At 43.0% G+C, this 26,401-nt stretch overlaps 2 protein-coding genes across 3 annotated transcripts in view; one reads left to right on the plus strand and one right to left on the minus strand.

Annotated features, from left to right (window-relative positions):
- Positions 1–26,401, minus strand: part of TMPRSS4 (transmembrane serine protease 4) — a 75,161-nt gene that overhangs the window by 21,745 nt on the left and 27,015 nt on the right. Inside the window, exons 2-7 of the mRNA XM_068240874.1 lie at positions 18,755–18,803; positions 14,348–14,653; positions 11,770–11,922; positions 6,936–7,062; positions 3,537–3,635; positions 1,373–1,413 (exon numbers count right to left, since the gene is read on the minus strand). Of these exons, the coding sequence (XP_068096975.1) occupies positions 1,373–1,413; positions 3,537–3,635; positions 6,936–7,062; positions 11,770–11,922; positions 14,348–14,653; positions 18,755–18,803 (775 nt within the window). The remainder of the gene's footprint in view (positions 1–1,372; positions 1,414–3,536; positions 3,636–6,935; positions 7,063–11,769; positions 11,923–14,347; positions 14,654–18,754; positions 18,804–26,401) is intronic.
- The window catches only part of SMIM35 (small integral membrane protein 35), a 129,336-nt gene that overhangs the window by 8,561 nt on the left and 94,374 nt on the right, over positions 1–26,401 (plus strand). Inside the window, exon 1 of one of the 2 annotated variants that reach the window (XM_068240877.1) lies at positions 19,235–19,425. The exons of the other annotated variant lie outside the window; for it this stretch is intronic. The gene's annotated coding sequence lies outside the window, so the exon portion shown is untranslated. Of the gene's footprint in view, positions 1–19,234; positions 19,426–26,401 lie in introns of those variants that run through there. 2 annotated transcript variants of the gene reach the window in all.

Here is a 26,401-nt window from a genome sequence, read left to right on the forward strand (position 1 = left end):
CACTTCACCTGCAAGAAAAAGCATTTACTCACCTGGCAGAAGACGTCCCCTCACGCAGCCGGCCTCTGGTGTGTGCAGCTCCCCCTGGCCTGGACGATCTTCAATCTCCCGCTCAGCTTCTCACAGGCAGAGCAGGGCTACGGCAAGATGGCGTCCGGAGGCGGAGCCCTGTACTGGAGACAAATAGTCTCCAATACAGGGCTCCGCCTCCGGACGCCATCTTCCCGTAGCCCTGCTCTGCCTGTGCCTGCCGGAGGAGAACATTGCAGGCTGGAGCGGGGCTGCGGGGAATGAACTAGCGCAGCGTCTAGTAGACGCTGCGGCTAGTTCACTGTAAGGTGGCCAGAGTCCCGAGGCCGGGACGTCCCGCTGCTAAAAGCGGGACGTTTCCCGGGACCTCATGCAGCCTGGGACAGCGCCCCCCGAAGGCGGGACGCGTCCCGGGCAAAGCGGGATGTATGGTCACCGTATGACTCTGTGGTCACTGACTGTAACCAGGGCCGGTTCTGTCATGAGGCAAGGTGAAACACTTGCATCAGATGCAGAGATTACAGGGGCAGCATTTTTGTACCGTGTGCTTACATACACTTACAGCATGCAGTCAGAGTAGGAGGAGAAGTGAGAGGAGAGTGAGCAAGGTGAAGAGGTAATCATTGGGGAAAAGCAGCTTGTTGTGCTGTGTGAGGAGTCTGACAGTGATTGGGAGGGGGGGGGGGGTTATTGCATCCTCACAAGTTTGCCTCAGACAGAAAGTAGCCCAAGACTGGCCCTGACTGTAACATAGCCCTTAGGTCACTTAATCTTTGTAACATGTCCCGTGTTCACTTAGTCTATGTAGCAATAGCATGTGCACACTCAGCCTCTCTAAAGAGGTAAGGTGATTCATTTATTTTTGACCCACTGTCATTTTTGTTGAAAGTAAGTCAGACTCAAATCGATTTGTGCTAGTATCCACAGACGAAATAACATTTAATAGTTGATTTTTTAAATTTCTTAATATGAAAACTCAATTCCAGGCTTAGTTTATATTTGGCACTATGTTGTTAAACTCTTTTTTGCCTGTGTACAAAAATATTGATTCATTTGAAATGATGTTATCAGAAGCCTCTTTACTAGTTATTCCCAGACTACCAGAACTTCAGGCTGCAAACTTCTCTGGCCCACCCCTTCACAGTTTCACACCATGATAGTGTTGAGCCAAGCAGCAGCCCCACCCACAGTTGGGCTGCAAAAGTCAAGGTACCATAATATAAAATGATGGATGTTTAGATTCAGACTCTGCTAAGGTATATTTAGAACTGGGCCTATCGCTGAACTTTAAACCTGCACACAATAAACAGATATTTAGAAGAGATGTACTGCGAATACTCACTTATACAGGTTAGGGATACAACACTGCCAGACGGACAAGTTCTTCAGGGAGATAAAAGAAAAGATAATAAGTAGTACCATACTTTAAACCTACTGACATTACTATGGAATCAAACAACAACATACAATACAAAATCAGTTTAAAGCGGACCTGAACTCAGAACCTCCTCTCTGCTCTAAAAGATAAGCAACAGAATAATAATCTGTAACCATTTCAGCCCGCAGGGCTTTTTCACCTTATGCATCAAAGCAATTTTCACCTCCCATTCATTAGCTAATAACTTTATCACTACTTATCACAATTTATTGATCTATATCTTGATTTTTCCGCCACTAATTAGGCTTTCTTTGGGAGGTACATTTTGTTAAGAATTATTTTTTCATAAATGCATTTTAACAGGAATATTAAGAAAAAAATGGAAAAAATTAATTATTTCTCAGATGTCGGCCATTATAGCTTTCAAATAATCCACGCCACCATAATTAAAACCTATGTATTTTATTTGCCCGTTTGTCTCGGTTATTACACCATTTAAATTTTGTCCCTATCACAATGTATGGCGCCAATATTTTATTTGGAAATAAAGGTGCATTTTTTCAGTTTTGCGTCCATCACTATTTATAAGCTTATAATTTAAAAAATGTTCGTAGTATACCCCCTTCAAATGCATATTTAAAAAGTTCAGACCCTTAGGTAACTATTTATGTTTTTTGTTTTTTTTAATTGTAATTTTTTTTTATATTCAAAATTTTATTTGGGTAATTTTTTGGTATTGGTAAATAAACAATTAATTTTTAATGATATACTGTGTATAAATTGGCTTGAAAAATGTATGTAGATGTAGTTTTACTATTTGGCCACAAGATGGCCTCCTTGAGTTTTCTTTTCCTTGTGCTTCTCGCTTCCCGGAAGCACAAGGAGGCTGGGAATTTTTTCTTGCAGAAATACTGCGGCCTCTGATAAGAGACTGTCGGTTTTTCTGCTGGGGACTTTGATCGGTGATCGGGAACCATGTTCCCGTTCACTGATCCCAGGGCTACCGGGGAACGGCACGGGGGAACGGGGGTGCACACGATCGCTGCACCACAACAAAGCAGCCGCCTGGACGTGATGATCACGTCCGGGCGGCTGAAATGGTTAAAGAATAATATACAGCTGATACAAATCCTACAATAAATCTGCAGTGTCTCTACTTCCTGCTTTCATGAAAGTATATTCATGGACATATTGTTAACATCCTAGTTTACCAATTAGCTGCTCTAACGAGGCAGTCAGCTGACACAGCTGAGAGATCAAATTACAGTTGTGATAAATCACAGATGAGGGGGAATTAGACAGGCTAAACTCTCTAAATACATACAGGGTTCATTTCTCTCTGTTTTCTTTCTGTCCTGTGCAAGAGTTCAGGTCCACTTTGATTTCTAGGGATTTCAATAGCTGTCTGTGTCCCCACTGGGGAGATTGTATCAGTTGGGGCACTGAGCAGTGGACTCCCCTATAGTAGGGGAGTTTAGTATAGGTTAGTATGTGTGTGTGTGTGTGTGTGTGCGTGTGTGTGTGTGTGTGTGGGGGGGGGGGGTGTTAATTTGTTGCTGACCTGATCCATGTTGAAGAGCAGAGAGATTTGCTCAGTTGTAGACACAGAAAGCAATAAGAACAGCCATAAGCATGCCTAACTGCAATCTACATTCCCCAAAACTATAGCGAGTTAGACTTTAGGCGATATTCGCAGCGATGTTACCTGACGTCGGGGAACATTGTTTAACATTAGCATATTAAATGATGTTACCCCTCCCGGCGATTGTGCATCCTTAAGCGCCGGACATGGCAGATGGGATTGTAAGATCTCCGACGACTCCGTGCAAAGTACCGCAATCGGTTACTACCATCGTGTAGTTGCGTGACACCGTGAGAAAGAAGAGGCGTTGCTTAATGACCGTGATCAAGGGGACGTCGCTAGACCCATGGTGGTGAGTACGTAGCTCAACAGGCACCCTTTACATTATTTTCAAATTATTTAAAAGCTTTTATACTATGCATAACATTTTGTCTATTTTTATTTTTTGAATGTCTGAATTGTAAGTATGTGGCAGGTAAATCACAAGTCCGGCTATCACACACCTGCATGATGTAAGAAGGTTCATATGATTTAAGGGTCACTTACCCAGTAAGAGGAATCGCCTGAACCTGGCCACTGTTCACTATCATGCTGCTGAAAACCCCATTGAGACCTGCAGCACTCACAGAGGAGAATGTTGGGTTACTGAAAATTTGAAAAGGAAGAAAGTCAAATTGATGCTTATTCATTAAATTAACTGGATATTTAAACGATATAGGAGTACACTACAAACTCTAGGTAGAGACGTATGCATTTCCCCTGACACGTATGCAGGTGTACAGAGGCGCCAGAAATATAAAACAAATTAAAATGTTTAAAATATGGAAGTGGTGGACTCTCTCCCACTCCAAAGTACACGACAAGAGGGAATGTGTTACTGTATAACAAAAAAGTTTTATTCATACAATCCACAAGTTTTTGCAACTCGTTTCATGGGCGTAACCCCGCTTCATCAGGCAGTAGGATTGGAGTCTACAGCTACTACAACTGCTACTCTTGTCGTGTCAATGGAGTGGGTGCGAGTCCACCTCCACCACTTCCATGGTTTAAACATTTTAATTTGTTTTATACTTCTGGTGACCAGTTCACCCTTGGTGGAAGAGCGGAAATCTTTGCATTTCTTCCTATCTACAAAGAACGACTTTTTAATCCTGAGTGGAGACAGGCTTGTTCTCCCCACCTGCCCATTCAGTGGTTGCCTATGAGGTAACCCTGGTCTGTGAGTACAGTAGAACTTGAGGTACTCTTTCACTTCTCCCTCACACCAATACATACTACACTATATTGGGCTCTTGGTGTTCCTGTTTTTTCTATTTCCTCTGACATGACAGCTTTCATTAACGTGAAGATATAGAAAACCTGCAGTCAGAGGGACATGGAGGCGCATACATGAAAAAAGGATGCAGGGGATTGCCACTAGTAGAATATCGCTAAAATTAGTGATATTCTACTGCTAGTGATATCACTAATACTAGTAATATTCTACTACTGGATAAAATTTCAGTAATATTTACCCATATTTTTCTATGGTTTAAACCTAACCCTACTCTCACAGAGATGGCTAACCCTAACCCTTCCTGGTGTCACCTAATCCTAAACCCCCTGGAGGCACCTAATCTTAACCCCACCCCCCTGGTGGAGCCTAACCCTACCCCCTTTGTGGCACCTAACCCCCCACTGTTGGTGCCTAACCCCCCACCTGGTACCTAAGCCTACCACCCCCCGCCCCATCGCAGAGATGCGATTTGCAGCAAAGAAAGTAAATTTGGTCACCTGGAGGCGCCGTCGAAAAGCCTCGGTTTACAGCAAAGAAGGTACATTTCTCCCAATGCCGCAATCTGCATATCCACACGCCTTGGCGCTTGCAATTCTCAGGCACAGGCGCCGAAATTTACCTTCTTTGCCGCAAATTGTGGCCGTTATAAAAGCCATAACTTGTGGCAAAGAAGGTAATCTTTGGTTCCCGATATGGGGTGCCACTGTGTGCCCAAATTTCCCTTCTTTGCCACAAATAAATTGCGCTTTTATAATAGGTGCCTATGGTGGCCCCTTTTTACGGTAAGGGCTCCTATGCCCTTTTTTCCTGATTCTATGAGGCTGCCATTTTTACTTTCTTTTAAAATGATATTTGGCTGCTTGTTATGCTGCTTCTGTAGAAATAATAATTTTTAGTTTACTGATTTAGAAAGTTTTTGATGTCTGATTTCATTGGCTGCATGCTTATGCCAAGCATAGTCAGAAGATCAGCTTGCCAACCAGGCACTTTAGCATTTTTAAAGGGATTTTCTATGGCTACTTCCATATTGCATGTTTCCTGTAATGTTGATAAGGTTCTGCCCTCAAGCATCCATGGAATCTTCATCTTTGTCAAGAAACTCAAGTCAACCTAAAGGAATGCAGATGCATCATAAACCTTAATTAGGTCAAGTTTCCTGAAAAGAGAACAAGGTAAGCCTTGTCATAAAAACCTTGTCATAAAGCCTGGTGTGGATTTTAGGAATTCATATAGTATGAGGCTGCTTTACTGACCTCTAGCTGAACTCATCAGAATCAAATTTTCATGCACATACCTACATTTTCCATAAAATGTATTATGGGTACATTGCAGTGAATGAAAATGGAAATCACATAGGAGTGTCTTTACTAAATGTTGTAAACTGTTGTAGTGTGTGTGCTACGCCAGTCGCATAATGCGCGGTACCCTGGCAATATGTGCCTTACCTAGGTAACACAGATCATGCTAAATGCACAACACACAGTACCCTACTGTCCAGAGAACTGGTAAAAATTGCCGTGTGCTCCCTGCTCATATCAGTTTTAATGACATTTAGTGAATACACCCCTATGACACTAAATAAGGTTATATTAGTTACTGTATATTACAAGGTCCAGAAAGCTAAAATGACATATAAGGCCTCTATGGAGATCATGGCAGGGCTATTTCTCTGTATATATCTTTGGAAGATAACTGTGCTACATATAAATGCATCACAATGGTAACAGGCTATTGGACTTTAAGCCTCATACATACGTATCTGGCAATGAGGGATGGGGACTCGGATTCCTTGGGCAACAGGGCAGAACCAATATTGTACAGATGTGTCACTAGCCTCTGAGCTAAAGATGCATTCATTGCTATGTGTGGGGGGTGAAGAACAACAAGCAGCACACAGTGGACCAGTTTACCATGGGTGGGGTGAGCAATGCACTCTGAGATCAATCGGGCATCAGGGAATGCTAAAGCTCAAGCATGCTGGATCTTTAGTAGATATCAGGCAGCCACTGTACACATGCTAGATTCACTCTAGATTGTCAGGTGGTCTTTATTCGCCACCACGGCCAAATTCAGTCCGGCGTGTGAACATAGCTTTAGCCTGGCCAAATTGAAGTTTTTATTGTCCTGTTTTTGAAACTGGAGATACACATTAAAATTGTTTCTACACCATCTTTGCTATAGCCTGGAGTTTATTCTTTATCTGATTTTAGTTAGTTATATAGTTAGTTTCTTATGTATATTTGTTCCCCATTATTTGTTTGTACTATGTACAGCGCTACGGAAGATGTTGGCGCTATATAAATAAAAAATAATAATAATAATAATAATATGCCTTCAGTATTTATTTTAGCCTAAAAGGCATCAGACAAAACTACTTCCTGGATTTAGACCACAAGAATATTTTTTGACCACTAGATGGCAGTTAGAAATGGCAATGTGGTCTGGTGTACAATTTTCATTTTCTGTCATTTTTATTGTCCTGGATTCAAGATTTCCATTCCCATGCTTACTGGAACAGGAAGCAAGAGTTAATCCATCCCCACGGAGACACAAACAGCAAAAACAACCTGACACACATTCCAACCTTCTGATACTTTATTCAGAACTAAAAAGCATTTGCAGAGGATTTTTAAAATATTGTGACCAGAAATGTTATCATGATACCTCACCTGGAAAATCCAATCTGTCCGCATACAGCTTTCGCTCTGGAAGCATCAAAACCATCAGAACACACATAGCTCCAACTTCCCAAAGATGTCCAGAGCTCTAGGATGGACTGAGCGTCTGTAAACCGGACTGTAATAGAAGAGGCGATAACACACCATTTCAATGACTCTATAACATTTACCCTTTTGCCTAAAAGCTATCACTAAAGTCCACCATTAAAAAATCTGACCGGTTTTGGAATTGCCCTTATCCTCATGGGGGATTCTCAGAGTTTTATTTATTTTCTAAAACACTGAGGCCTCATTCCCATTGCATTCCGATAGCGTGTCCATTTGCTTTGAGCGCTTTTTGACTCTTTTTTTTCGATTCCTATCGATTTCTGTGCGCTGGATGTTTTTGGTAAGTGTTTTTGTAAGCGGTTTTCCCGAGTGGTTTTTTAATTCACTCCCTGACGCAAGTCAGGAAGTGAACTCTTTGATCCGGAAAAAAATAAATACAATGTATTTATTCTTAAAAACGTGATTGCATTCGCTGCACAAAGCGGTTTTGTGAGCGTTTTGCATTTTCCTATACCTTTCATTGAGGTGGATTCGCCTCAAAAATGGCCCATGCACCGCTTATCTGAGCGGATTGGAAACGAACCGCCAAGATGTGAACTTCATAGAGAATCATTGCACAAGCGCTTTCAGGGTGATTTTGAAAATCGCCAGCGCTTAAAAATTCTCAGAAACGCCCCTATTGTGAACGAGCCCTGACTGAACTGCATTTGCTCAGTCTAATGCTACGTACACACATGCGACAACGATCGTTCATTATGAACGACGAACAAACTTTTAACTGAAGAAAGAACAACCTAAGTAAAGTTAGTTGTAAAAGGTGTGTAACGATCTGATCGTTAAAACGAATGTTACAACAAGTAAAGCAACGATTGCGCTTGCGCATAAAAATGAAAAGTTCCATGGAGAAATAGTGAAATGCACATGCCTAGTACGAACGATCGTTTCCAACGATGTACTACTTTTGCAAACGATCGTCATTGGGAAAAATCCGCCAAGCTAGATCATTCGTTTTGAACGATCTAGCTCGTCCGTCGTTCGACTTCATGGTCGTTGGCTGCTTTTTTTCAAAGATCGTCGTTTGAAATGATCGGGGAACGATGTGTGTACGCACCTTAAGTGCCAGAACAGTATGCAAGTGAGTAGGGATGCATTCCATATAGTAATTTTGGGAAATATAAAACAAATAAGAAAAGGGAATACTGAAAATCCCCCACCTGAAGATGGACTAGTCCAAAAAACCTTTAGATCTGTCATATTTTTACGGCCTACTGTAAAGCAAAAGCAACGTAGGAAAAGGGTAATTTATGTTGTATTTTACTCTGGGAGAAATACACATTTTCATGTATCCACACAAAGATTTTTTTTTAAATGTCTAAATTCTTAATGGAGTGGTCCTTTAAATTAGAATCTATTGAATTTACCCCTAATTATTGTGTTGGTTAGGGACAGTCAGTGAGATGTGAATAAAACCAAGTTGATTCAGGATTATGCAAATTTCATATGCAAAGTTATGCTGCTTAAAAATAAACCAAGCAAATCCCCCCAAGTTGGAATTTGATTGGTCCATTTTCAAGCTGCATAAAATTTGAATAAAAAATGTGCATAATCCTGCATGATCACAACAAAACATTTCTCATGCCTTTTTATTGTTAGTGAATAATAAGGTAAAATGAAACTCAAATACTTGAAAATAAGATAAAAAAGGAGTTATGCACCCTAAAATATTTAGAAAACTTAGGCCTAGTTAACACTGCATTCCAATCGCGTTAGCGTTGGGCGTTTGACGCAATTTATTTAGCGATTCCTGGCATTTGGGTGGGCGGTGCGTTTTTGTTAAAAGTGTTTTTCGAAGTGCTTTTCCAGAGCGTTTTTTTTCTATTCACTCCCTGACGCAAGTCAGGAAGTGAACTCTTTCACCCGGGAAAAGAATAAATACAATGTATTTATTCTTAAAAATGCGAACGCAATCGCTGCACAAAGCGATTTTGTGAGCGTTTTAGTGAGGCGGAATCGCCTCAAAAAAGGTACAGGCACTGCTTTGCTGAGCGTATTGGAAACAAACTGCTCGGATGTGAACTCTCTCGTAGGGAATCATTGCACAATCGTTTTAAGGGTGATTTTGAAAATCGCCTGCGCTTGAAAAAAGGGCAAAAACATGTGGATGAGCCCTTTCAGTATCAGGCCCACAATATGATATCATTGCTGAAAGGACTTCCGAGGTGAGGGGGGCAAAACAAATTTTACTCACCTCCACCTGGGGCTACTTCCAGATCACAACCCCGCCGGCACAGGCGCAATAAGCACCAGATGATGTGGACACGCAGGTGCGAAGACCTCACCCGCCGAAAGGGTTGCGATCTTTACTGGCGGACAGCTGGACAACGCAGAGGACTGGGGCTGCGGCGAGGGACTCAGACGGCTGCTATGGGCTGGAAGAAGCCCCAGGTGAGTAAAATCTGTTTTACCCCCTTCGCCTCGGAACTAAAAATTCCCCATAATAGGAACAATCTCATTATTAATTGGGATCACTTTTTTCCCAGCTGAAATTGGGCAAAAAATGGATGGACCCCTGTATCAGAGGGGGGAAAGGTTACTACTCGGGGTCCACAGCTCTGGGTCCCCCTGCGATTGCAGGGGCTGCTCCTCTACGGTGACACCCCTGTATGTACACATCTTAACACCATACACAACCACTGAAACTGGCTTAGACACCAACCCTACACATATCACCTACATTTACTCCACTTGAACGCTAACCAAATCTATAACTACAACTAAAATCGTTAACCCTTGTAGATTAATCTATTTAACTACTGGCAGTGAAAATATCAGTATTATTGACACCCAATGTTTATGCCATGCAGGACTGGAATCTAAAGTGAAAAGTTCACTTCAGGTTTTGTACATACCCATGAAGAGGGAAGACTCTAGATACCATAGATCCTTTCCAGTTTTCATTCCCTCCCATTGTTTCTGCTCTGTCCCCAGTGGAAGCTATTTGACCTGCTAGATTGAATAGCTCTTTGGCACCGCTTGGGAGTGCGAGGACTGCTGAAGACCTTGACGAACAATTTCCTTCCACTGGGTATGAAGCAGAGATTACAGTACAGACCGAGGACCGGGAAAGCTCTATGGTATCCAAAGTCTTACCTCTACATTGGTATGTATAAAACCTGATGTGAATTTTTCACTTTTAATGTCAATGATATATAGGCGCAGGAAAATAGTGGTCAAATGGTGTGTCATACTTCCCATCAAGGAAAAAGCTATGCACTTAGATTTTTCTCACCAGTCATGCATGGTAATTTCAGGGGGGGAAGCTCTCATGTGTATAGGTGTCCCTTGACGAAGCAGGGCTTTTTGGCGCCCGCCTCATGTCGCGTAGTGTCCAAGCGTGGCGCAGTAATGCGATTGCCGGACCCCAAATTACTTCTCCCTGTGCGCCAAAAAGTAATGTGCGCGTCACCTGAAGTTGGTGGCCTTCCTTTCAGTGATTGGTGTAGGTAGACCCTGCAGTGGGTCACCTCCCAATATCCGCTTGTCTTCCCACCAACCCTCTTCATAAAGCAAAACACATTACTTGGCCAGGGCCAAGCAGCATTTCTGCAGTGATCAGAGGAAAACTGTCAACTGAAATGATCATGTACGATTTGTTTTGGGTGACAGAAATGTAACACATGTATGGAGCTTTAGAAATATAAGTTAACTAAAAAACTTTCAGTCTAAATGCTATCAGTCAATCAATAAGAAATATCATTTTTCATTGATTTAACATGTAATAAATCCTTACAAAATGTATGCATTAATTAAAGAGAACCAGAGACGAAGCACCCTCATGTATTTTATTACATTTATCAGTGGGAACATGACAGTAAACACCTACCCTGCTTTTAGTTTTATTCTTCTCAGTCTAATCTATCTGTTATCAACTGTGATAAGAATCCACCGACTATTCAGTCGATGTTTGACCTGGAATCATTATAGCTGAGTCACTCTTCTAGTGGAGTCTTTTCAAGCTCCAGCCTTCCCCCTCCTGGCTCAAATTTCATGCTTTACATACTGAGAGCTGTGATGACATGGAAGGGGCTGCTGCTGCAGGAAAAATCTCTGTCTAAGACAAGTGTGGCTGTGTGATCTGTGTGCTCTGTCTGTGCAGCCAGTCATCATTATTATCTACTGTATGCAGTTTCATTACTATGAGAGACACTTCCTACAGGCAGCCACAAAGCATACCAGAATATGAAGTTGAAAGCACACAGATGAAAGCCTACAGCAGCCCTTCTCAGGGGTGGCTGGATGGTGTAATAGTTAAGGGCTCTGCCTCTGACACAGGCGACCAGGGTTCGAAATTCGGCTCTGCCTGTTCAGTAAGCCAGCACCTATTCAGTAGGGGACCTTAGGCAAGTCTTCCTAACACTGCTGCTGCCTATAGAGCGCGCCCTAGTGGCTGCTGCTCTGGCGCTTTTTTGTCCGCCAGGAGAAAAGCGCGATATAAATGTTATTTGTCTTGTCTTTGTCTTCTTGTCTATAGTCTCATATAGCCTAGACAGCACATACAGAACACCTCATAACCTGGAAACAGAAGGAATATGAGCCGGCGGCCATATTGGATGTTTCCTGGAGCAATAATGGATAAAAAGCACTCAAAAAGGCACACCAGAGTGGCGAAATTATCAGGTAGAGCATTTATTCTTTACAAGCTATCAACTGATATGTTTATTTTGTGTGAATCATTCATCTCTGGTTCCCTTTAAGCAGTTAAATAATTATTACTCACTAATAGTGCGGTTGCTGAAGTCTATTCCTTGCACACAGCTCTGTTCATCTTCATTGTTGGAGCAATCACTCTGCCCATCACACCATTTCTCCAAAGGTATAAATTTAAATGATTTAGGGCAGAAAAAATAGTAATTATCAAGCACCACTTTAACTGCAAGAAAACAGAAAAATAACTCATTGTAGTATCTTAATCAAATGCAACTACCATATGTCCTTATGCAGTGTAAGCAGACTTTCACACACACACACACAATTTGATTGATGATTGGCCAGGGATTGGTCTATTGTACTACTTCCATGTAGTGTGAGAGCTAATCTGTTATCATAGTAAATCATAGTTTTAAAAATCTATTGGTCTTCATACAGCAAGGAGGTGGAAAATGGGCCAGTCGTTCACTGGTCAAAATTGAATGTGTGCATCATGCTTCACACAGATGTATAGCAGCTTAATTGCTGCTTTGGTGCTTATGACTCAGACTGCCATTGTTCCTAGGCGTATTTTCCACCTAGGAACAATGGCCCCTTATGGACTAAATGCAAGGTGGGATCTGGCGCTAGTTACAGGTTAACCCCTGGAGTGCGCTTTAACCACACTTTTTGTTTAGTGCTCAACATCATTTGCCATTTTTATGTATCCAATTTTGGCAACTAGCATGTGCCTGCAGACTTTTATAATCAGCTTTTGTTGTATTTGTAAAAATGCTGACTATGTAGATTACTGTTCTGTAACATATTTTGCTACTTATGTATTTTTATCTTTGTTGTCATCTTGTCAAAAAATGTTATATGTATTTGTTAATGTGGGTTCAGGAGGGTCTAGCCTTAGGTGGGGCCAAACATCAATTCTGATGACTCCTCCCCTGTGGGCGGTCTGTGCCCCGCCTGTGACTGCCCTCTCCTTTTCCCTTTTTAAGCTTGACACTAAGAGCTGTAATCTAGCTATGACTAAGGACCTGTGGTCCGAAACATGTCAGCTATGAGGTTTTAGCTGTATTGGGATATGTCCTGAATAAAGTTGATTGCGGAGACACTGTTGTCGATCCTTCCTTTTATTCTGCTTGATTGGGCCTGGCTGCCTGTGATCCAGCACTGCCTCTCATAACACAGTAGAGCGGTTACCCCTGCTTCGTCGGTTTGCGTTTAGTTGGACCAACATTTATTTTTCAACAGGACAATGACCCCCAAACACACCTCCAGGCTATGTAAGGGCTATTCGACCAGGAGGGAGAGTGAAGGGGTGCTGCGCCAAATGACCTGGCCTCCACAGTCACCAGCCCTGAACCCAATCGAAATGGTTTGGGGTGAGCTGGACCGCAGAGTGAAGGCCCAAGGGCCAACAAGTGCTAAGCATCTCTGGTAACTCCCTCAAGACTGTTGGAAGATCATTTCAGGTGACTACCACTTGAAGCTTATCAAGAGAATGCCAAGAGTGTGCAAAGCAGTAATCAAAGCAAAAGGTGGCTACTTTGAAGAACCTAGAATATGACATATTTTCAGTTGTTTCACACTTTGTGGTTATGTACTATACTTCCACTGTCCACATGTGTTAATTCATAGTTTGGATGCCTTCAGTGTGAATCTGCAATGTTCATAGTCATGAAATTAAGAAAACTCTTTGAATGAGAAAGTGCGTCCAACCTTTTGGTCTGTACTGTATATATATATATATATATATATAGTCGGCCATTGACCGAAGTGGTTGCTCTGGGCTCCGATTTCCAAGGGGGCGTCCTTAGCTGATTACCTATACTGAGGGCACCTACACGTGAGATCCTATACTGGGGGCACCTATATCTGGCTGCCTACCTATACTGAGTCTGAGGGCATTTTTTTTGTGGGGGGGCACACTGCAGCTATGATGCGTGGTGCAAATTGTCAGTGCTGTGCTATCATTCTAAATGGGGGGGGGGGGGGCTAACTATCCCACTGATTTTGTTTTTATTAATATTCCTGAAAGGTTTCAGCCTTCATTTTTAAGTATCTTCAGGATAGTGCACTCTTTCCATCCATTTGTGGTTATTAATAGTATTTTTTCTATTATACATATGTAACGTGTCATGGAGATCTGAGCATTTGGTGTGATGTGTCACGACGTCAAAAAGGTTGGGAACCACTGTCCTAGGAGGTAACTCAGGATGTGTTTTCCTTGGGGGGCACATCATCAAGGACTCAAAAAGCCTAGAACCTGCCCTGCTCAGCCGATATGTGTCAGTTAATATTCTCTAAATATGCATCATGTAATGGTATTTAAGTGCCACTTGGCAACAGCGTACTTGTTTTTTAATTTCCATTTTTATCTATCACCCAGTACCCAGTCAACTCATGGCAACCCAAAATATGCCTTTTTAAAACAGAAGGTATTTGCAATTATTAAGCTTTTCTTGAGCAATAATTGTTTTGTTAAATGTAATTATTGGCAAAATGCAATAATCTTTCCCTAAATGAACTTGACTTTTGTTGAGATTGTTTTATAATCCCATTATTCTGTTGAGTTTGCTTTTTTTAACATTGTGACTCATGAATAAAGCTTTTTTCATTTTGTATCCACCACTCACAAACTCACTGTTAATACTTACTCAATATAGCAATCACCACAAGTGAAGCCAGCACCAGGAAGACAGTTGTGACAGGAACACAATATCTTCTTAATGTTGATATGCGTCTTGCTTTGTAGACTACTGCATTGGGCCTAGGCCTAGCATTGGGTCTTGGAGTACCTCGAACAGGACCTGGAGTTCTGGTGGGACCTGCTGTCCTGGTGACAGGAGGTTTGGTAACAACAGCTGGGGAACTAACAGGTCTAGGGAACTGAGTATCAGGAGTCTTTTTAGGGTTGGCAGGTGGTGCTGATGCTCTCACTGGCTTTCTTACATTTCCTCCACCTGAAATACAAATCATTTTGTTTGTAAAAAAAATAATAATGATGTAGACAGTCTGAAATTCTTTCAAAGATAAAAAGCTAAGCTGTAAAGCAGTGGTGTAGCAATAGGGGATGCAGAGGTTGTGCCCTCACCAGGGCCCCTGGACCAGTGGGGCCCACCTTCATTCAATCAATGACCTTTTCATTGGTGCAGTGCTGGTAATGAACACATGTGCATTGCACAGAGGTAATCCTTAATAAACTTTCCTTACTCTAAATGCACCTCTCTAGTACTGCAGCTGTCATTGATAGGTTTTGGGGCTCCATAGCAACAGAATGCTTGGAGCCAATGTAAAACTTGCACTGGGTCCCAAGTTCCTTAGTTACGACACTACTGGAAAGCCTTATGACTGCCATACATTTATAGATTTGGCAGCCGAATAACCATCCAATTCGTTATTTATTATCCAATCTAATGAAAATCAGTACCGCCAAAAGCATGCCCGATCAACAACTTGACCAATATCGGCCTGAAATTGGTGGAATGTACAGATCGGACATGCTGCAAGATGTCGGGACGACATGCTCAATTGGGTGCAGGCCAGTAACGGCGTGCGATAATCTAATAATGAACGTGACAGAAACTCCCGGCTACTGTCCCACATAGTGTGCATGTACCCTCCCCCACGAGTCCCTGCATTAATACTTTACCCGTCATGTTGTCGGCTGCTAAGTCCGGACTCCTATTCTGGTTGCCCGCGGCACTCCACATGGTTGCCAGTGCTCCACGTGGTTGCAGGATCCCCACGTGGTTACCGGTGCATTGCGCCAGCAACCACATGGGGAACCCGGAAGTGAAGTCTGCACACTGCGGCCCGCAGCGTGACAGGTAAAGTTTTAATGTAGGGGGACCGGGGGATGGGGGAGGGGGCATGTACACCCTTTTAATAGGATTATAGTCTGAGTGCTGTAGCTGTATAGAGATGTATAAACTTGATTACTAATTCAACAGGATGACTAACCAACTGTGGAAAAATCTGTCTAAAAATGCTTGTTCATCAATGAGTTCAGAATTCTTTCCACGTTTAAGGATGGCCATAGATGGTTCCTTTATAAAAAAAAAGCGATCATTCAAACGATTGAAACAATTGCTTGAAACAATTGTTTTCAAGTCAGATCCTACCTTATTGCAATTTTGGTTGTATTTTTATACTGACCAGTTTGAAGTCTGGAACCTTACATCCTTTATACGGCTTTCTACAGTGTACAAAACACTTGTTTGGAGAAAATTTGATTAAAATTTTCCTACCTGTCCAATTGCATTTTTGAAATCAAAATCTGAAAAATCATCAAAATCTGAAAATCAATAGACGATATCAAACAGTCATGCAGCAGGTTTTCAGACAAATGTGATCAAAACAATCAACTTTGCAATACGTAAATCATTTTGTTGAACCATCTATGGCCACCTTTTTGGTGTCCCTTACACCCTCAGGGTTGGATGCCATCCTGCAAGCGAAACAAAGGCACTTCTACCAGTCCTCAAGTTAACTTAAACGGATCCTTAACCAAGAGGGATATGGATGTTTCCTTTTAAACAATACCAGTTGCCTGGCATTCCTGCTGATCTCTTTGGCTGCAGTAGTGGCTGAATCACACACCTGAAACAAGCATGCAGCTAATCCAGTCTGACTTCAGTCAGAGCACCTGGTCTGCATGCTTGTTGAGGGGCTGTGGCTAAAAGTATTAAAGACACAGGATCAGCCGGAGTGTCAGGTACTGGTATTATTTTAAAATGAAAAATTCATATCCTTCTCAGTTTAGGTTCCCTTTAAAGGGACTCAGAACTGAAAAATTAAATTATACATATTATACATACCCGGGGCTGCCTCCACCCCATCCACCTGGAATGTTCTTACGCCGCCATCCTCCGATGTCTGCAGCTCCGGTACCGGGTCCCTGCACTTCCGTCATCGCAGCCAGTCTACGCAGAAGAAGTGCGCCCTCTACGTATCTCTCCAGTGGCTGCTGGAGAGATACGCAAACAGCGCACTTCTTTTACGCTAGACTGACTCTGATTGACGGAAGTGCAGGGACCCGGGTCCCGAAGCTGCGGGCAGCAGAGGATGGTGGCATAGGAGCGTTCCAGGTGGATGGGGCTGGAGGAATGTATGTCAGGTATGTATGAAATCATTTTATTTTTGAGCTCTGGTACACTTTAAAGTGGACCCAAATTAAAAATACAAGATTTCAGAAATAAAATCTATTTTCTAAATTATAATAATAAATAGCAGCCTTTTTTCAGCTGCATGATGACAAATATAAAATATTTTACATTTATTAGAGGAACCCCTCCCTTCCTTTCAAATTGCCGGGGCAGAATCCGGCAGACTGGTGGAGTAGGTGGTGTCTGACAAAGGAGGAATTGCTAATGGCTGCCGCTGCCACCTGTATAACCCTAGTTGTGAAAAGAGAAGGGTGAAAAGCTTGCACTGAAATTCTCATAGGCTTGAAGGAGTGTTTATTTATCTTTGTATGTGTCAGAGTGGTGCAACTAAATATTTTGAATTAAAAAAATGTTTGGTTTGGGTCCGCTTTAAGTCAATATAACTTGGACCACTGTACAACAATAAAATGGATGCATTTAAAGTCATACTTTTTATAGTGGATTGATATAATGTTTTTTCTTTTTTATGTAAGAAATATAGTTGATTTGTAAAAGATCACTATCACTCCTACCCTATTTCTACATACCTAAAGCTACGTACACGCTCGTCTGAACTCGCCTTTGGCATACGATAACAACTGCCATGGCAGAGAATTGGGAGTCAGACCAGCATGTGTACAGCTGAAATATGACATCAGCTAAAGATCCAGCATGCCGGATTTAAGCAACCCCCCATGTCCAAGCATTTTACTTCCCACTCCCCCGCCTGCGGGAATTCACTCCACCGCATGCCGCTCATTCTCCCTCTGTCCCCCATTATAGCAACAGACGTGGCAGAGGGATGTCTGTGGTGTGATATTGACAGTTGTTGCCCACTATCTAATCTGTGCCAGTACAGACTTATCTAGTACAGATGCACATGTGACTTTTGCACATCAGAGGATGGTCATGCCTACACACTTTAACCCTAATGGAACGCCATTGTCCTGGGTATTCCAAACCCATTAACGAATCAGGCTGGCCATAAATGTAGTGATATTTTTTTCCAGTTGATTTGATCACATTTACAGAATCAGCCTTACATTTATTGCCACAACATAGCCAATTGATTCACTATTGATTGGTTTTGGACAGTTTATAGATCAACACTATGATTAGACATGTTGAAAAATCACTGTGCCAGGAGGATTGGGGCATGACCAGTGGGGGATCAGTGGCCACATCACTTGTGGTTACTATTAGATCAATGCTCGATACATTTGAGTCTTATACTAGATTAATTGGTTAATAACGGTCCCTTATCCCCCCCCCCCCCCCCCCCCGGTGCGTTAAGGAGCAATCTGCATGGAGGATCAACTTGGCTGAGCACTGGCCAAGAGCATTGTTCTCCTCACACACCCTGCCCACTCTGTGACGCTCCTGGTGTGCCTCTCTATCAGCTCTCCTCCCCTCTGCATAGCAACAAAATGCATCATTAGCCTAAAGGCTCCCTTGAGGGTTCGTGTCCTGATCCCTGCTAGGTGACAGTTCCTGTACATGTGTACAAGGCTTTATGGGGAGAGTTTATTGGGCTAGCTTGGCATATTGAGCTTCACTGCGATCCTGATATCAGGTCCACTTTAAAGTATGTATGTCTGTACTCTTTTTTTGGCCAAAGTTTTTAACTCAGGTGTCCTTTAAACCACAGCAAAATGCCATTAAAACCATACATAACAAGATATTTGTGCATGATGCAGATTACTTCAATGTAAATTCTTTGTATGGCATACCTAAACATTACCTCTACAGAGATAAACTGTAAACTTTTCAGAGTCATGCTCATGCGCGACTGAACTCTAGCTATGAATGAATAGAGTCTCAATAGGACCATTGTACTTAGCATAACACATTTACAGAAGTCTTACATGCTCACACCCTTCTGGCACATGTGTAACTGCAGTACACGGCTATTCCTACCTGGTTTACGCAGAGGAACCGCATTCGCAAGTTCTGCCTTTTCCGGATCCTGTAAAGACAATACAGTGAGATGTTGTAGAACACTGAAAACTCATGGTTACTTTTCATACAGCAGGTTATCTGTGATTCCAAATAGTTAACGTGTAAACAGAGGTGCCAAAAGGAAAAAAACAGTAGAAGTATTATCCGTAGAAGCATTAAAAAGTGTATTTTGCCATTTACAAAATTACCAGACGTTATCATCAGTTTCAAATTGTTGAACGCTTATTTTTATTTTTTTAAAGAAGCTGTCCATGTAGAATTAAATTACATCCTCTGATTTCTGTGTTAATAATAGCAACCCTAATTAAACAGTTAATGTTTGCCTTGCATTGAACACAGATTGCATGGATGTAAGTCTCAGAGGTGGAAGCATGGTGGCAGGGGACCAGGGAGACCAGCCTCTTGGTTGCTAAGAGATCACAGACACACATCCCAGAACCTTCAGTTTAGTAGTATCTCTTCACTTGCCATATCCAACCCTTTTGTTATATAAAAAGACACAGGTTGAAAGATTCTAGGATAGATATAAAGGAAGTACAGATGGGCAACCGGACAATCCTACATTCGCAGATGCAAAAACATTGAGGGAACCCTGCACTAAGCAAAGGAACAGTCGGTTGTATTTTCAGGTAGGTGTCTTTTCTGTAGTCCTTTTGGCAACTATAATGTGCAGTTGCACAACATAAAATACTCGCATTTTTCATATTATCTTTTGTAGTTTTGTGTATATAGATAAAGAGATTTGTGTGTTTGTAACCATGTTGATAACTTAAAAAAAAAAAGGTATAATTGTGGCTTTGTAGCGTCTTGATTGTTCCAGCTACATCACTATACTAGCTAATGTATATCAATTTGATCATTTGTTTTCAAATGGGATTGGCCATTTGTGGAGTGTATATTCGTGGGGCCCGGAAGTTTGGGTGCAAAAAAATAGGCAAGAGTAGAGCAGGAATTTGCATCTTTGGTATCTGCTTACATTAATTTTTTAACACACAATTATCACTTTAAACTTTTGTTCCCTTAAAGAGAAACTGTGACCAAGAATTGAACTTCATCCCAATCAGTAGCTGATACCCCCTTTTACATGAGAAATCTATTCCTTTTCACAAACGGATCATCAGGGGGCTCTGCATGGCTGGCATTGTGGTGAAACCCCTCCCACAAGAAACTCCGAGGACCATGGTACTCCTGGCAGTTTCCTGTCTGTGAATCTTGTTGCATTGTGGGAAATACCGTAGCTGTTTACAGCTGTTTCCAACTGCCAAAAAAGAAAAGCAAGCAGCAACTACATCACCTGCCAGCAGTAAAAATATCACCATTTGATAAATGTCAGAATGTAAATCAGGGATTTCAAATATTTTACAATGGGCAAACACTGACTAAATCATTTATACATAATTATTGTAAAAATGAAGCACTTTTTTAATTACATTATTTTAACTGGAGTTCCTCTTTAAAGCTAATGGGAACCTGTTAAAAAAATCAAACAGATACTTACCTAAGGAGAGGGAAGGCTCTGTGTCCTATAGAGCCTTCCCGCTCCTCTCCCAGCCCCCCGTTCCAGCGCTGTCACCCCTTGTAGCAGTATTCCCCCATCGGTCAAATACTTATCTCTGTCAATGCAGGAGAATTCAGAAGTCTTTGGGAGCCTGGTTGCTCCCGAAGACGGGCGGCTCAGTACTGCGCCTGCGTGCACACACCCTCTCTCGTGCTCACGCATGATCAGTACAGAGCCACCCGTCTTTGGGAGCACTCGAGCACTTCCAAAGCCTCCTCTGGCGGGGGACACAAATGCGGGAACCAGCTCTGCAATGAGGGGACGGAGAGAGGAGCAGAAGGCTCTATAGGACGCAGAGCCTTCCATCTCCTTAGGTAAGTATCGGCTTGACTTTTCTTTTTTTTTTTTTTTTACAGGTTCCCATTAGCTTTAAGCTAGGCATACACTGTACAATTTTTGAAAGGTCAGATAAACAATCAATATCTCTCTGATATTGTCTGGTTACCTGGTCTGACCAATGCAGTACAAAGCTATGCAAACATCGATTATATATCACTGCTGCCTGCCACCCTATCCTAGCACACACTAACACCAACATCACCTAGGTAAAGAAAGGGCCTGTCTGAACAATATGTAATTGCTGACCTAGTTTTTAACAAATTGTCATTAGATTAGAATGACTATATATCTCATGATAGCAATTATATACTTTATAGTAGATGTCCTTTTATTAATAACTGTAATGGCCGACTTCCTCCTATTGTTCGTAATATCATCTCAAGAAACCCAAGACTCATATGTATTTACTAGGAGCGAGCAGTACATCATTATAGTGTATGAATGCTTATCAAACATACCTTGATGCTTTTAATTAACTAGAAAAACATATTCAGATATATTATATATATATTTTATACATTTTTTAATCTCAAAGCTTACAATAATAGAATGTTTGTGACAAGTTCAAGTACCCCCTGAGCCCAACAAAATCACCCCCTGGGGTACGTGTATTATACGTCGAGAACCCAGGTGGCTCTAGAGAACTCAGGAAAGAGGGAGAGGAGTAGGAGGACGACAATAAATACATTATATTGTGGTACGTCCTTCTTCCGTGTACATATTGTGGTTGATTGATCCAATTATCACCTGCTCATTACATACACCGCACAGTGCTGTCAGGTTTCCATAGCGTAAAGCTAGATACAAATATTACTGCTGCTTGCGGTTTCTCTATGTTTACCAGTGTAGGTCAGGCCACCTTTTACAATACATCAGCTGAAGTAGGGGCAGATCAATCAAGAAACAGATGTCTCTTATCAAAGAGGTTCCATTGCCTGCCCATACACCAGCAGACCACATCCACTGTCTCGCTGCCCCCGGCCGCTATCCTCCCCTTGTGTATATGTAACGCCCCTCACGCCCGGTGCCCCTGCATTAATATATTACCTCTTCGCTGGCATTTGCACCGGACCATGTAGGGCACATACCTGTAAGAAGAGTCCGGACACAGCAGTGGAAAGGTAATGTATTAATATACAGGGGGTACCGAGGGGAGATAATGTATTAATGCAGGGGCACCGAGGGGAGATAATGTATTAATGCAGGGGCACCGAGGGGAGGGATTATATTAATGCAGGGGCACCGAGGGGAGATAATGTATTAATGCAGGGGCGCCGAGGGGAGGGATTATATTAATGCAGGGGCACCGAGGGGAGATAATGTATTAATGCAGGGGCACCAAGGGGAGATAATGTATTAATGCAGGGGCACCGAGGGGAGGGATTATATTAATGCAGGGACACCGAGGGGAGATAATGTATTAATGCAGGGACACCGAGGGGAGATAATGTATTAATGCAGGAGCACCGAGGGGAGATAATGTATTAATGCAGGGGCACCGAGGGGAGGGATTATATTAATGCAGGGGCACCGAGGGGAGATAATGTATTAATGCAGGGGCGCTAAGGGGAGGGATTATATTAATGCAGGGGCACCCAGGGGAGATAATGTATTAATGCAGGGGCACCAAGGGGAGATAATGTATTAATGCAGGGGCACAGAGGGGAGGGATTATATTAATGCAGGGACACCGAGGGGAGATAATGTATTAATGCAGGGACACCGAGGGGAGATAATGTATTAATGCAGGGGCACCGAGGGGAGATAATGTATTAATGCAGGGGCACCGAGGGGAGATAATGTATTAATGCAGGGGCACCGAGGGGAGATAATGTATTAATGCAGGGGCACCGAGGGGAGGGATTATATTAATGCAGGGACACCGAGGGGAGATAATGTATTAATGCAGGGACACCGAGGGGAGATAATGTATTAATGCAGGAGCACCGAGGGGAGATAATGTATTAATGCAGGGGCACCGAGGGGAGGGATTATATTAATGCAGGGGCACCGAGGGGAGATAATGTATTAATGCAGGGGCGCTGAGGGGAGGGATTATATTAATGCAGGGGCACCCAGGGGAGATAATGTATTAATGCAGGGGCACCAAGGGGAGATAATGTATTAATGCAGGGGCACCGAGGGGAGGGATTATATTAATGCAGGGACACCGAGGGGAGATAATGTATTAATGCAGGGACACCGAGGGGAGATAATGTATTAATGCAGGGGCACCGAGGGGAGATAATGTATTAATGCAGGGGCACCGAGGGGAGATAATGTATTAATGCAGGGGCACCGAGGGGAGATAATGTATTAATGCAGGGGCACCGAGGGGAGGGATTATATTAATGCAGGGGTATCGAGGGGAGGGATTGTATTAATGCAGGGGCACCGAGGGGAGATAATGTATTAATACAGGAGCACTGAGGGGAGGGATTATATTAATGCAGGGACACCGAGGGGAGATAATGTATTAATGCAGGGTCACCGAGGGGAGATAATGTATTAATGCAGGGGCACCGAGTGTAGGGATTGTATTAATGCAGGGGCACCGAGGGGAGATAATGTATTAATGCAGGGGCACCGAGGGGAGATAATGTATTAATGCAGGGGCACCGAGGGGAGGGATTGTATTAATGCAGGGGCACCGAGGGGAGATAATGTATTAATGCAGGGGCATGGGGGGGGGGGGGATACATATACATTAGGGGGGACAGTGGCCAGGGTTCTCCGTCACGTTCGTCGTTCGCAATTATCGCACAGTGATACCGTTGCGCACCCAATCGAGCATGTCGGGCCAACATCTTGCAGCATGTCTGATCGATACATGCAACCAATTTTGGCCCAAATTTAGTAGCATCGTCAATTGGACATGCTTTTGGCGGCACCGATTTACATCCGATTCGATAATAACTATCGAGTCGGATGGTCAATCGGCTGCCAAATTGTCTGATATATGGCCACTTTTAAAGGGAACCAGAGAGGAACGTAAGAAAAAAAAAGAAGCTTTTATACATACCTGGGGTTTCTTCCAGCCCCATAAGCCTGGATCGCTCCCACGGCGCCATCCTCCGCTTCCTGGATCGGCGGTACCGGGTCCCGTCACTTCCAGCGAACGCGGCCAATTGTCCGCATCACAGGGTCTCCCTCCATACCCGTACGCATGAGGCTGCGCAGTAGGCAGCCTCATGCGTACTTATATAGAGGGAGCTCCGTGTGATGCGGACTATTGGCCGCGTCAGCCGGCCGACTGGCGGCCATGACGGGACCCGGTACCGGCAGATCCAGGCAGCAGAGGACAGCGGCGTGGGAGCCATCCGTGCGTATGGGGCTGGAGGAAGCCCCAGGTATGTATAAAATCTTTTTTCTGGGGCCTCTGGTTCCCTTTAAGGTGCCCATCAATTATACTGTGCAATCTTGATTGTACAATCTTACCTTATCTATGTATCAGAAAGATAAACTGAGTGAAAATACTTTGAATGGGTAATTGAGGTAGGTGGTAAGATTGTACAATCAGGACTGTATCATTAATGGGCACTAGTGGTGCTCATCACGAGCTTGTGATCAGGAGTCGTTTTTTTGATATCTTAGGGCTGGTTCAGACGGACGTTTGCAGAGCGTTTACAGCCAGCGTTCAGGGCTTGGTGTTAAACGCTCCCATTCAAGTGAATGGGAGCGTTTGTACCAAGCTTTCAAGCGCGTTTACACAAACGCGGCGTTTGGGTCCCGATTTTCCCTGGCGTTCAAGGAGCCCCTGGAAGCTACATGTAGCTTCCAGGGGAGGTTAACCGCGACGGCTAATGTCCCCCTAGGGGAAGAAAAAACGTGACCGCATCCAAACGCACACGAACGCTGCTGAACGCGACGCCAGCAAACGCAACGCCTCCAAACGTCCGTCTGAACCAGCCCTTAAGGTCGTAATCGGCATTCGTGATTGGCTCTCGATCACGAATGCCAATCATAAATGCACTCATGATTGCACTTGTACCCGACTCGTGACCACTAGTCGTGATTCTTGATTAAAAACCCGCCGACTTTAGCAGTTAATAGCAAAACTCCCTTACATGCTAGAAACACCAAATTGTCCAGATATGTTAAGAAGAGAAAAAAAGTGGGAACAAGAAGAAACATTTTTTTTCAGATTTTCAGAAAATCGATTTTAAGGTTTCAAAGGAAAAAAGTATATATTTAAATGTGGTAAATGAGAGTTAATGTATTTACCACATTTAAATGTATAATTTTTTCCTTTAAAACGTTAAAATCAATTTTATCAAAAACTGTAAGGTCTTTTTGAAAAAAAATAATGTTTTCCTCTTGTTCCCACTGTTCTTAACATATCTGGACAATTTGGTGTTTCTAGCATGGAAGGGGACTTTGCTATTAACCGTTAAACTCGGCGGGTTTTTAATCACGAATCACGACTCGTGATTACATGCAGTTATTCGACTCAAAACCGCACTCGAGTCGGATATCTGTTTCTATTCGTGAATTCGTGATAACTCAAATTCGTGATTTGGAGTATCCGAGCATCATTCTAGTGTTCTGGTGATAGTGTTCCCACTGTCTGCAGAGTGAAAAACATTCCATATCATGTGGTATGGCAATACTTCAGGGGCGTAGCAATAGAGGTTGCAGAGGTAGCGACCGTATCGGGGCCCTTGGGCCAGAGGGGCCGTCACTCAACTGCAGTACTAGCTCTCTCTTGGTCCTGTGTTCATAATAATCACTTCTATAGATACTTTGAATGGAAGCGGGAAAAAAGGGCGCATGCCGCTAGTGGACAAAAAGGGCGCCGCTATTCACTCTCATAATAAATAGCGTTTAATGGGCGCCGAGCAGGAAAAAAGGGCGCAGGACATAAATAACGTTTACAAACGGCGCCAGGAGATTTTTAATGATTTATAAGTGTGCTTGTGGTGATTTACGTTTATAAAATGCACCCGTGCCGAATAACGTTTATAAAAATAATAAACATATTTATCTTATTTAACTAATTAAAACATTATTTAAAATTTTATCCCTTAGGCTGGTTTCACAGTGGGACGTTACAGGCGCACGTTAGAGCAGCCTGTAACGCAGCCCACCGCACAGCAATGAAAAATCAATGAGGCTGTTCACAGTGCGGACGTTGCGTTACATTGTAACGCTGCGTCACAAGACAACGTACTGCATGCAGTACTTTAGACGCGGCTGAGCCGCGTTAGACTGCTTGCACATGCTCAGTAATGTTGGGGAGGAGCGGAGAGCGGCCAGGCACATGGCTAATTATTATGCACAGCACGTTGTGACGTGCAGTGTTTACATCCTGGAGCAGCCGCTCTGTGCGGCGATTGGCCGGCGGGACCACGTGATGCCGCATGCGCACAAGAGTGCGCATCACGGCATCACTGACGCCAGAGTGAGCTGCACAACGCGGCTCACTCTGACGTCCAGATCCAGCACCACCAGGCGTTGAGTTAGGGGGACGTTATGCGACCTTAACACCCCCTCTAACGCAACGTCCTGGTGTGAAATTAGCCTAACTGTTTGTAAAACATTATTATTCACAAAATAAAGCGATCAGTACGTAACGTAAATTGCTAAATATTTTTTGCATCCACAATTAGTAAAACATAATTATCCACATAATAAAGGGGGGTCTTAGGTTTAGGCACCACTAGGGGGGTCTTAGGTTTAGGCACCAACAGGGGGGTCTAGGGGTTAGG

The sequence above is a fragment of the Hyperolius riggenbachi genome, chromosome 6, assembly GCF_040937935.1.
Source record: "Hyperolius riggenbachi isolate aHypRig1 chromosome 6, aHypRig1.pri, whole genome shotgun sequence".
Taxonomy (NCBI): Eukaryota; Metazoa; Chordata; class Amphibia; order Anura; family Hyperoliidae; genus Hyperolius; species Hyperolius riggenbachi.